General features: G+C 45.3%; 1 protein-coding gene across 3 annotated transcripts in view; it reads left to right on the top strand.

Annotated features, from left to right (window-relative positions):
- TTLL4 (tubulin tyrosine ligase-like family member 4) overlaps nt 1-12,870 on the top strand; it is a 45,409-nt gene that overhangs the window by 23,809 nt on the left and 8,730 nt on the right. For 2 of the 3 annotated variants that reach the window (XM_011932243.1, XM_011932244.1), the window contains 5 exons: nt 4,397-5,981; nt 6,868-6,977; nt 7,330-7,393; nt 11,913-12,037; nt 12,491-12,601. In XM_011932243.1, the coding sequence (XP_011787633.1) occupies nt 4,495-5,981; nt 6,868-6,977; nt 7,330-7,393; nt 11,913-12,037; nt 12,491-12,601 (1,897 nt within the window). In that variant the 5' untranslated portion in view covers nt 4,397-4,494. The remainder of the gene's footprint in view (nt 1-4,396; nt 5,982-6,867; nt 6,978-7,329; nt 7,394-11,912; nt 12,038-12,490; nt 12,602-12,870) is intronic. The other variant, XM_011932245.1, reaches the window with a different exon arrangement.

Raw genomic sequence — 12,870 nt, 5'->3', positions numbered from 1 at the left:
ATGATCCCGTCACCTCCTCCAATATTGGGGATTACAACTCAACATGAGATTTGGTGGGACACAAATGCAAACCATATAGGGACTATGAGAGGAGACAAGAAGTGGGAAATGACTATTGCAGAGATATGAGATCTGGAATACCTTAGAGAGAAGAGAATTCACTCTACTCTAGTACCTGCCCAGGTGTGTTGTTTTACACTTTATCTGGGAGCAGGCCACCTGCAGCTTCTGAGGAGGGTAGGCGTGTATCCTTGGCCTCCCTCTTCCTCTTTTGGATTAAAAGCCAAGCCAGCTAGGTGTTGGACTACTTGTGTTCATGTGTTTGGCACTGAGGGTTCATGTGGTGGGATGTAGCAAGGCAAACATTGAGCAGTGTGTGCAAAAGGAAGTGTTGTGCAGTGAGTGCCTGTGGCTACAGGGGAGAGGGGGACTGATTGGCTGTGGTGTTGATGAAAAGTCAGTGATGTGCTTTTAGAGATTTTCCACAAAGGGCCTTGGTATAAATATGAAGGAGTGTTTCCAGCCTGGCTTTTGTCTCGTACCTAAAGATTAGAGATAATGGAGGGGATAGAGTCTAAGTATGTGTTTCATTCCATTTAATAGGCATTGTAGACTCAGACAGATTTGAGTTTTAATCTAGGCATTGCTACTTATTGGTTATTTAATTATAGAAAAGTTACTTAACTTTTCTGAGTCTTGGATTCATCGTCAGTAAAGTGAATGTAAGGTTTTTTTTAGGATTAAATGAACTAATATGAATAAAATGCCTAGCATGGTACCAGACATTCATTAGGTGCCCAAACTAGTATTCAAGTTTGTTTCCCCTTCATTTACTGTGCTTTTCCAGTTTGTTTACTCAACAGAATATTGAGCACTTCCTGTGTATCAGTTACTGTGTTGGGGACATCAGCTGGAGGAGAATGTGCTCCTTGCTTCTAGTCTGATGAGTTAGTTCATTATTGAAGCTAATGTTCTGTGAGCAGTGATGGTGGCATGCACAGAGGTGAGGCATCCTGTTCAAACTCAGGAGTCAGAGAAGACTGCCGAGGTCATGTTGCAGCTGATTTTTTTAAGTTGGGTGAAGAAGAAGAAAGGGCTCCAGGGACAGCACTTGTAAGGGAATGAAGAGCTGAGCTAGCTTGATGCACGTGGGAATCAATAGTGGGGCTGTTTTTCAGGGGGACCAGCCTGAGTTTTCATTTCCTTAGGCATTCTCCTACCACTTTGGTATGTCTGTTGTGTTGCATTGGTGGGGAAGATGTGGATTCCTGAAAGAGGACTAAGTGAGGGTTTGTGAATATGTTTTTTTTTTTTTTTTTTGAGATGGAGTCTCGCTCTGTTGCCCAGGCTGGAGTGCAGTGGCCGGATCTCAGCTCACTGCAAGCTCCGCCTCCCGGGTTTACGCCATTCTCCTGCCTCAGCCTCCCGAGTAGCTGGGACTACAGGTGCCCGCCACCTCCCCCGGCTAGTTTTTTGTAATTTTTAGTAGAGACGGGGTTTCACCGTGTTAGCCAGGATGGTCTCGATCTCCTGACCTCATGATCCGCCCATCTCGGCATCCCAAAGTGCTGGGATTACAGGTTTGAGCCACTGCGCCTGGCTGGGTTTGTGAATATGTTGAGTGTACATAATACACATGCATGTGTGCGTGTAATCTTGTGAAGTGATTGGCAGGATTTGACTTTTCCCTTTGTCTCTATGCTTCTCTACCGTAAGCACACTCTGTAATTGTTCCAAGCACGGTATTTCCATAGTTTGCACTTGTGTAGTGGTCCATTTTCTGTCACCTCATTTTGAGGTAACTGGCTTCAAAATCTAGTTTTAGCATTTATGCTGTTCTTAGCCCACTATCATTTTGAATATTGGCAGTGCTGCGTTGTGATTTTTTGTACTCTCCTTGAGAAAGAGTCCATGTAGGTCAGCCTTTGCAGGTAAAGAGGGCGACATCCCATGGCTTCTGCAGTCTGTCTGTTGGTACTATTCATTCATAGCTGTAGACAGGAGTCTTAGATCTTCCTTGGCCATTACTCTGTTAATCAAAATACAAGGTAGTCTCTCAATTTTTGCATTTTAAATATTACTTAAGTGAAAAAACCATCTCTCCTAGGGCTGGGTTCAGTGGCACAGGCTTGTAATCCCAGTTTATTGGGAGGCTGAGATGGGAGGATTGCTTGAGGCTAGGAGTCGAGACCAGCCTGGGCATCATAGTGAGATACTGCCACTCCCTATCTTAAGAATAACAAAAAAAATCAACTGTGTGTGGTGGTGCATGCTTGTGGTCCCAGCTGTTTGGGAGGCTGAAAGGAGAAGATCATTTGAGTCCAGGAGTCAGAGGCTGCAGTGAGCCATGTTTGTGCCACTGCATTCCAGTCTGGGTGACAGAGCAAGACCCTGTCTCAAAACAAAACAAAACCTCTCTGCTAATTCCTTCCCTCTAGCTACTCTGAAAACACTTGATGAGGATGTCAGGATTCCTTTCAGAATTACCCCAGACAAATGACTACTACTTTTTTTTTGAGACAGAGTCTCACTCTGTCGCCCTGGCTGGAGTGCAATGGTGCGATCTCAGCTCACTGCAACCTCCACCTCCCGAGTTCAAGCGATTTTCCTGCCTCAGCCTCCCAAGTAGCTGGGATTACAGGCACCCGCCTCCACGCCTGGCTAAATTTTTATATTTTTAGTAGAGACAGGGTTTCACCATGCTGGCCAGGCTGGTCTTGAACTCCTGACCTTGTGATCCACCCGCCTTGGCCTCCCAAAGTGTTGAGATTACAGGCGTGAGCCACTGCGCCCGGCCTTTTTTTTTTTGTGAGACAGAGTCTCTCTCTCTGTCACCCAGGCTGGAGAGCAGTGGTGCTGTCTTGGCTTGCTGCAACTTCCACCTTCCATGCTTAAGGTTTTTCATGCCTCAGCTTCCCAGGTAGCTGGGACCACAGGCATGTACCACACCTGGCTGATTTTTGTATCTTTTGTAGAGATGGGGTTTTGCCATGTTGCCCAGTGTGGTCTCAAACTCCTGAGCTCAAGTGATCTGCCCGCCTCAGCCTCCCAAAGTGCTGGCATTACAGGCGTGAGCCACTGCGCCTGGCCATGAATGACTTTTTACAGTTTTCGTTATTTCCCCCCAGATGCTGCCATGAAAACAGGCCTACCTTTCCATACAGTTGTGAAAATTGGAGAATATTTTGTGAATTTGATTTAGAAAGTAAGTGACCATGCTGAACAGACAGTTTGAGACCTAGAAGGCTGGCTTAGAGGTTTTGTATTAAAGGAAACACTGATTGAGAAGATGCAAGAGATAGGCTCTTCCTCCCTGAGATAAGCCCAAACTTAAGCCTGGACTTTGGAGTGAAGAAAGCTTCTGTCCTCTTCTTACTCCCTGAACTCTCCTGTCCCAGTATGGCTGCTGGAAATAAAGTCACTTTAAGTAAAAATTATGCTGGTGTTTAGTTCAATTTTCTTTCTTCTTTTTCCCGCCAACACACAGGATGGAATTTAAGTCTGTATAGTTAGCAAGAGATGAAATTGCTGTCTCAGCTCTAGAATAAACTCCGGGGTCAGCAAGGGAATTCTGTTCTCCTGTCTGAACTTGTCCTACTTAACCGTGAAAAGCAGACTAAATCAGAGGCAGCTGAGTTAATTTAGGGAGCAGTAGATGTAAAATGAGTTTTTCAGAACAGCTTTTTTTTTCTAAGATGGGGTCTCACTCTGTTGCCCATGCTGGAGTACATGGCACCATCTCGGCTTGCTGCAACCTTCGCCTCCCAGGCTCAATCGATCCTCCCATGTCAGCCTCCCTAGTAGCTGGGACTTCAGTTGCATGCCACCATGCCTAGCTAATTTTTTGTAGTGATGGGGTTTTGCCATATTGGGCAGGCTGGTCTTGAACTCCTAGGCTCAAGCTGAGATTACAGGTGTGAGCTGTCTCACCTGGACTCGAATAATCTTTCATCTTTCAGAATTGATAGATGAGAAGGAAGATACTCTTCTCTCTCACTTCACATTTGCTTTATTCCTAGCCACACTGGTTTTGGGTGAGGGAAGGTAGCCCCTCATGGAAAGTTGTGGGTGGTGAGGCAGAAAGATGTATTTTTTTGTTGGAGAGAGAGAAAAACTTTCTGAGTGACAGAGAGCGGACTCATGAACGGCCTCACAGTGGTGGTGGCACCTCAGTGTCTTAGTCCTTAATGAAGCCAACTTTGATCATATGAGGGCAATAGGAAGACCACTGGAAACTCCCTGGAAATCTAGTGTTCTCCCAGGGCCCCAAATGACGACCAAGACTGGTTGCCCAAAAATGCTGAAGTGGGACTGTACTGCTTACCTGAGGACCACTGTAGCATGGTATCTGTCCTCCTGGCGCTGTAACATTTCCTATCATTTCTCTCCCCTTCAGACTGACGGACTTCAAGGATGCAGCTGCTACTACCGGAGGTGTGTGGCACCTTACCTGAGCCAGGCCATGAGACCATGTGGCCATGATGTGGGCCCCTCATGGCCTCAGCAGGAGCAGAGCACTACAGTATTGGCCTCCGCCAGAAAAACAGCTTCAAGCAGAGTGGTCCCTCAGGCACAGTGTCTGCCACGCCACCTGAGAAACCCTCGGAGGGCAAAGTCTGGCCTCAGGCCCATCAGCAAGTGAAGCCAATCTGGAAGCTGGAAAAGAAGCAAGTGGAGACACTGTCAGCAGGGTTGGGCCCAGCCCTCTTGGGCATCCCACCCCAGCCGGCATATTTCTTTTGCCCTAGCACTTTACGTAGCTCTGGGACCACGGCTGTCATTGCAGGCCACAGCAGTTCCTGTTACCTACACTCTCTCCCGGACTTGTTCAACAGCACCCTCCTATACCGCCGCTCCAGCTGTAGGCACAAACCCTACCAGCAACTAGAGTCTTTCTGCTTGCGTTCGAGCCCATCAGAAAAAAGCCCTTTTTCTCTCCCTCAAAAGAGCCTCCCTGTCAGTCTCACTGCCGACAAGGCCATTTCTTCCATGGTCTTCCCCATGGCCCAGCCCATGGCCTCCTCATCCACAGAACCATACCTCTGCTTGGCAGCGGCTGGGGAAAACCCTTCAGGGAAAAGCCTGGCATCTGCCATCTCAGGGAAGATCCCATCTCCACTCTCTTCCTCCTATAAGCCCATGCTGAATAATAATTCCTTCATGCGGCCAAATAGCACGCAAGTGCCTTTGTTGCAGACCACAGAGGGCCTGAAGCCAGTATCGCCACCCAAGATCCAGCCTGTCTCCTGGCATCATTCAGGGGGTACTGGAGACTGTGCACCGCAGCCTGTTGACCATAAGGTGCCCAAAAGCCTTGGCAGTGTCCTAGCTGATGCCAGTGCCCATATCGCCTTGTCTACCCCTAACTCCCATGACACATCCGCCACCAGTGTTGCCTCTTCCTGGTATAACCGGAATAACTTAGCCATGAGGGCAGAGCCACTTTCCTGTGCTCTGGATGACAGCTCTGATTCCCAGGCCCCAACTAAGGAGATTCGGTTCACTGAGGCCGTAAGGAAATTGACTGCAAGAGGCTTTGAGAAGATGCCAAGGCAAGGCTGCCAGTTTGAACAGTCTAGTTTCCTGAACCCCAGCTTCCAGTGGAATGTCCTCAACAGGAGCAGGCGGTGGAAACCTCCTGCGGTAAATCAGCGGTTTCCTCAGGAGGATGCTGGATTGGTTGGTCGGGTCCTCCCTGGTGCCTCAGATACCTTGGGGTTGGACAATACAGTCTTCTGTACCAAACGTATCAGCATTCACCTCCTTGCCTCACATGCCAGTGGGCTCAATCACAGCCCTGCCTATGAATCTGTAATTGACCCCCCACCATTTGGAGAAGGCAAAGCTCCAGGTCCCCCTTCTCTTCAAACTCGTGGCATAGCCAACGTGGCCACCCGCCTCTCTTCCATCCAGCTGGGCCAGTCTGAGAAGGAGAGACCTGAGGAGGTCAGGGAGCTGGACTCATCTGATAGGGATATTAGGTACGTTGGATAATGTTTTTGGTTCATTTAGAGCAGTAGAATGTATATACCATAATTTGGGTTGGCATTGACCCTGTACCTCTGAAGGTTGGTTTTATTTTTTAGCTGCCCTAGAATTTTTGGTTTTCCTTTCAGGGCAAGGGTTGGGAAACTATAGCTGGCAGACCAAATCTTGCTTGTTGCCTGCTTTTGTAAATAAAGTTTTATTGGAATGCAGCCTTGTCCATTCATTTGCAGTTGTTTGTGGCTGCTTTCTTGTTACAATGGTAGGGCTGAGTAGTTGTGATAAACTGGCCTGCAAACAAAAATATTTACTCTCTGGTCCTTTAGAGAAAGAGTTCGTCAACACCTATTTTAAGTAAAAACCAGGAGAGAAATAAGAATTGTGAACACCAAGTGTTGAAGCCTGTGACTTTCCTACTTTTTCCAAACCAAATCAGGTTCTCAGACATTCTTGGCATGACAGCCATTTATAGTTAGGGCACACACATAGTTGGCTACTTCTCTTGTGTTTTGTTATTTTCCTGGAAACTTGGTCCACTAAGGCCTTCTTCTGAGTTCCCAGAGAGTGGCCTAGGGACATTTCAAGTCAATTACCAGATATCCATTGATGGTTTTTTTAGATGTAGAATGTTGTACTTCTATGAGGGACACCAAAAAGAGGGAAAACATAGTGCCTCTTTGCAGAATGGGAGATGTAAGGTTGAGGAGCTATGCCTAGACCTAAGCTTTGAAGACAAGAGAAATGAGTTATGAGGTCCAGGCAAGACGTAGCAGATTGGTAATGGAGAAGGGGCAAATACTGGGAGATGATGAAGGAATGAGAATCTAACTGTGACCTCTTTGATGGAGTTGACTAGGCTGGGGGCATGATTCTTTCTTTTAGTTCAGCTACTGACCTCCAGCCAGATCAGGCTGAGACTGAAGATACAGAAGAAGAACTAGTAGATGGTTTGGAAGACTGTTGTAGCCATGATGAGAATGAAGAGGAGGAGGGTGAGTAGGGAACCCTTTCACTTCCAACTAGGAGTTGGTTATGACATTTTGGGTAGGGGGCTAACAATTATGTACTAGGTCCTTGACTCATTACCTACATCAGTCATTTGCTTTGGGATTCTTAAGAGGGAGGTAGTGCCTTCTAGAGGACTTTGGTCTCTAGTCCCCCTGTCCCACTGGTCTTACCTTCCCCCTGCTTCTGTTGAGGAAGGCAGTGCAAAGCAGCAGGGTGGTTCTCGTGGCTCCCCAAGAAGGGTTGAGCCCAGGATATTCAAGGAAGAGTTGCCTAGGCTTGGTAAGTTTGTGCTGCAGCCTTTTCTAGTCAGAATTTCTCTGTTCTTCCTTCCTCTAGGAGACTCAGAGTGCTCCTCATTAAGTGCTGTCACCCCTAGCGAATCGGTGGCCGTGATCTCTAGGTAAGCGTGGCTGTATAGATCATTGTTAGATGCTCATCTTTTGTCTCTTAAAGATTATAAAGAGACTAACCACTCAAGTCATTAATGGCCTTAAGAACTCTAATGCATTTTTACCAAATTTTTGTGTTTGCGACTTTAGTTTTTGAACAGGGAGTAATGGGGGGCCAGAAGCACATCTCATCTGTGGGGCTTAAAAACAGTATCATGGGCTAGGTGCAGTGGCTCACACCTGTAACCCCAGCACTTTGGGAGGCTGAGGCAGACGGATCACCTGAGGTCAGGAGTTCGAGACTAGCCTGGCCAACATGGCAAAACGCTATCTCTCCTAAAAATATAAAAATCAGCAAGGCATGGTGGTGCACACCTGTAATCCCAGCTGCTCGGGAGGCTGAGGCACGAGAATCACTTGAACCTGGGAGGTGGAGGTTGCAGTGAGCTGAGGTCACGCTGCTGCACTCCAGCCTGGGTTACGGAGTGAGACTCTGTCTCAGAAACAAAACAACAACAACAAAAACAGTATCATGGACTGGGCATAGTGGCTTATGCCTATAATCGTAACACTTTGGGAGGCTAAGATGGGTGGATAACTTGAGGCCAGGAGTTGGAGAACAGGCTAGCTAACATGGTGAAACACCATCTCTACTAAAAATAGAAACAATTAGCTGGGTATGGTGGCACACACCTGTAATTGTTGACCTCCCAAAATGCTGGGATTATAGGGATGAGCCACTGCACCTGGCCCTAATTTTTAATGAAAAACTAGCTGTATATCATTGGGCTTGACCAATATATGAAGCACCCAGAGTCGGGTTGCTTTTCTTTGCATCAACCCTGCCTTAGATGAAGCTAGGAATAAAGGGAGCCTTCTCTGCCTTGTTTAGCATGGACAAGACAGGCTGCATCTCTGTGAAATGTGATGGTGTGGCAGCAGCACACCAATTTTAGAGCCCTTAACTGTAAGGTGGAGACAGAGCTGTTTGGAAAGTGGGAGCGAGAACTGGGATTCTCTGTGAAGGTGGATAGAAATCCCATCACGGGCACCCTGAGTCTGATGCATAAGTTGTCACTTTCAGCCCAACCCATCCTCCTTCCAGAAAAGCAAAATTACTTCAGGTTATATATATTGGATGTTGATTAAGTACCTCCACTCTTCATAGGAGAAAGATATTTGACATGTAATTGATTTGGAGTCCTACCTTTTTTACACTTAAGAGCCTACTTCAGGACTGCTACACAGCCCTTTAGCCTTCCTGATATATAAGATAAAATTCACAAAAGGTGTTTGTTAATCATTTGCTCATTAATTAATTAACTTCTACAAATTGCACATAACTTCTTCTCTAAATGAGGCTTAGACATAATTTTCAAGAAAATGTGAATACATATTTTTATTTTTTAGAGTCAGAGTCTTGCTCTATTACCCAGGCTAGAGTGCAGTGGATCCATCATAGCTTACTGTAACCTCGAACTCCTGGGCTCAAGCAATCCTCCTGCCTCAGCCTCCTGAACAGCTGGGACTACAGGACCACCCACCACACCCAGCTAATTAAAAATTTTTTTTGTAGAGTTGTGGGGGAAGGTCTCATTATATTACTCAGGCTGGTCTTGAACTCTGGTCTCAAGTGATCCTCTTGCTTTAGCCTCCCAAAGCACTGAGATTAGGGGTGTGAGCCACTGCACCTGACCAAAAATGGAGATAGATGAATTCCAAACCACTCTGCATTTTAAAGATGACTAAAATACTTTTAGATTGCTAAAATCTTACTTTTTCTCTATTATGAAGTATTTGTATATTTATTATGGAAAATTTGGCAACCACTGAAAAACAGAAAAATCATTGGAAACACTACCTGTTTCTTTACACAGCAATATTTTCACTGCATTTTCTGTCGTGCTCTAAGAATCATGTAATTTTAGAGATGGAAGCCATCAAGTCCAGTGTAAATATTGAGGACCAGAGAAGTGAAGCAGCTGTTCCAAGGTCATAGTTTCTAGCATGGCTAGACTAGAAGCCAGGTCTCTTGAGGAGAAGTTTAGGACTCTTGTGAGACAACTCACAAGGGTTTTTTGTTTGTTTTTAAATTTAGCTTGTGATATTGAGATAATTATAGATTTCACGTGTAGTTGTAAGCAAGAATGCAGAGAGGTCCCCTGTACTCTCTACTCAGTTTCCCCCATTGGGTAACATCTTGGAGAAGTACAATATAGTACAGTTGGGATGTTGTTAACATTGTTAGAGTCAAGATATGGAACATTTTGCTGGGCACAGTGGCTCACGCCTGTAACCCCAGCACTTTGGGAGGCTGAGGCGAGTAGATCAGATGAAGTCAGGAGTTTTGAGACCAACCTGGCCAACATGGTGAAACCCTGTGTTTTACTAAAATACAACATCTTCTAAAAATACAAAAATTGGTTGGGCATGATGGTGGGCACCTGTAATCCCAGCTACTCGGGAGGCTGAGGCAGGAGAATCACATGAACCTGGGAGGCAGAGGTTGCAGTGAGCTGAGATCACACCACTGCACGCCAGCCTGGGTGACAAGAGGCAAGACTCTGTCTCAAAAAAAAAAAAAAAGATACAGAACGTTGTCATCACTGTAGGAATTCTTCCTCCTGCTACCCTTATAGCTACACCTACTTCCCTCCTACTCCCATTCCCTCCTTAATCCCCTGGCAACCACTAGTTCTCCTTTTTGTCATTTCAAGAATGTTACACAGATAGAGTGACAGCAGTATGTCACCTTTTGACATTGACATTTTTTCACTCAGCATATTCTTCGGAGATTGACCTGGGTTGTTGCATGTATCAATAGTTCTCATTCTTTTTTATTGCTGTATAGTGTTCTGTGGTATGGATGTACCACAGTTTGTTTAACCATACACCTGTTGAAGGATATTTGGGTTGTTTTCAGCTTTTGGCTGTTATGAATAAAGCTGCTATAAATAATCATGTACATATTTTTGTGTGAATATAAGTCTTCATCTCTCTGGGATAAATGCCCAGGAGTGCAATTACTAGGTTGTATGATGACTGCATGTTTAGTTTTTTAAGAAACTGCCAAAACTGTTTTCCAGAGTGGCTGTACCATTTTATGTTTCTATCTTTTTTTTTTTTTTTTTGGGTTGGGTTTTGCTTTTGTTGCCCAGGCTAGAGTGCAATGGTGTGATCTCGGCTCATCACAACCTCTGCCTCCCGGGTTCAAGCCATTCTCCTGCCTCAGCCTCCCGAGTATTTGGGACTACAGGCATGCGCCACTACGCCCGGCTAATTTTGTATTTTTAGTAGAGATGGGGGTTACCCCATGTTGGTCAGGCTGGTCTCCAACTCCCAACCTTAGGTCATCCGCCTGCCTTGGCCTCCCAAAGTCCTGGGATTACAGGCGTGAGCCACTGCCCCCGGCCTCTATCTTTGTTTTTAAATTTTAACTCATTCTTATTGACTTCAACAATCTTAAATTCTCGTACTCAGTAAACCAAAAGCCTTTGAAGAAAAAATTTTGAAAATGAGGAATAGAGTTGAATTAATAGGAATTTTTCATTGGGAATTAGTATTTAACTTGATTCCCTAAAATTCATTAAAAATCTTTAAGATTTAAAACTGAAATGTTTCACATACAGTGCGTATTTCTGTTGTGCTGAAAATAATAACAGGTAAAGTGACTTTTTTAAACTAAAAATTAATGTTATAATAATATTTGTGGATTATATTATCTAAGTTGTAAAGAGTAATAGCTATTTTCTCCATTTTTCAGTGCTAGTTAGAGGAATGATCTGGGTCTGTCAGCTTATACCTGACAGGTAGTTGATATGTCTGCTATGTTGACACCCCTTGAGACAGCCTTGGCCAAGCCCTTGTTGGAATAACAGTAGGGAACCCATGGCCCCAGATCAGCCACATCTCTTCGTCACATCCAGATCTGTGTTCCCATACTGTTACCTAAAATTCCAGTGTCACAAATCACTTCCAAAATAGAGAAAAGCACTAACAGTCCATGAATCTTTAGATGAACCTAAATATAAAATGAACTAGAAGTATCACTGTTTCTTTTCTTTCTATTGCTTTTTCCCCTTTTTCTGTTTAAAAGTCTCTACACCTCAGATCTTTTTTGGTTTTCCTCCTTCGTAATTTTCACATCATTCTTTTCTTCCCTCGTTTATTTCTTCGTCTTAGCATAGCACATTCTTCTACTAGTATCCACCCACATTCATTTCCCCTCTCAGAACCACTCCTGTCAGGGACTTTCCCAGACAGTCTTGTCACAGAAAATTTTGGAGCTGTATTGCAGAATGAAGTATTGGAAAACCTTGTCTTTAGGTGACATTTAATGGTGTGGTTATATGTAGGTTAGCCTAGTACCTTATGGATTAATATGTATAAAATAATTATTAATTATTGAGCACCTGGCTTTTTAGAATCACAAGTTAAAAGCACTTGGAAAGAAATCGTACATCATAGTAACAACGCTTCAGGGCTGTTGCTTTTTCTCTTTCTCTAGTCCGTGTTTGTTTTTCGTCTTAGAAGCTGTATGGAAATTCTGACCAAACCCCTTTCCAATCATGAGAAAGTTGTCCGACCAGCCCTCATCTACAGTCTCTTTCCCAACGTTCCCCCTACCATCTATTTTGGCACTCGGGATGAGAGAGGTAAACCTGGCCAAGTGTCAAAGCCCAGAAGAGTCCCCCGGGAGAAGGTTGCTAGCTAAGTTGGGAGGAGGTGGCAGTAGGTGGGAGAGGGTTTCCAGAATGGCTGTTGTGGCAGTTGTCACACTGTGCTCAGTTCCCCACATGGTCGTAGGTCTAATGCAACCTTTTTCTTGTCTATCCTTTAGCTGACCCTTTTCAACCTTGCCATGTCATGCTGAGTTCATGCTCTCCAACCTTGCTGCTTTTCCCTTTCAGTCTTCCCTTTCTTTGTTCCTCATTCCTGCACAGCCCCTCTTCCTTCCCAAAGTGTGCTCCTCTGAAACTCTGATCTGGAGCAATAGTGACTTGCCTGCCCAGGGAAAAATGGGCAGCCATACCATCTTTTTTGTCTTCTCATCATGACTCTCCGCTCTTCTCCACCCCCCATCCCCACACCCCTTGCATTCTTCCCAGTGGAGAAACTTCCCTGGGAGCAGAGGAAGTTGCTCCGGTGGAAGATGAGCACAGTGACCCCCAACATTGTCAAGCAGACCATTGGACGGTCCCACTTCAAAATCAGCAAAAGTGAGTTGCTTGCCTTCCTGTGACCCTGTCCTTTTTGCCCCAAATAGATGGGCTTTGAGTAGGGGGAGAGTTCTAGACACCTCGTGCCTATGTAGGGGCAGCTGGGGCCCTCTCCTGAAATCCAGTCTTATAGGAGGGTGTAGCTCTGAAATCCTGGGCTGAGCCTGTTGTTCAGAATTGAGAGACAAAGAGCCATTGTTCTGTCCCTGGCCCCAGGGCCTCATGTAGGACAGCTCCATAGCAACTCTTTGAAAACCAAGTCTGGGAGC

Source organism: Colobus angolensis, unplaced genomic scaffold (assembly GCF_000951035.1).
Source record: "Colobus angolensis palliatus isolate OR3802 unplaced genomic scaffold, Cang.pa_1.0 Scaffold95, whole genome shotgun sequence".
Classification (NCBI taxonomy): domain Eukaryota; kingdom Metazoa; phylum Chordata; class Mammalia; order Primates; family Cercopithecidae; genus Colobus; species Colobus angolensis.
Note: the sequence above shows the minus strand (reverse complement) of the source record. Positions and strands in the feature narration are given on the sequence as shown.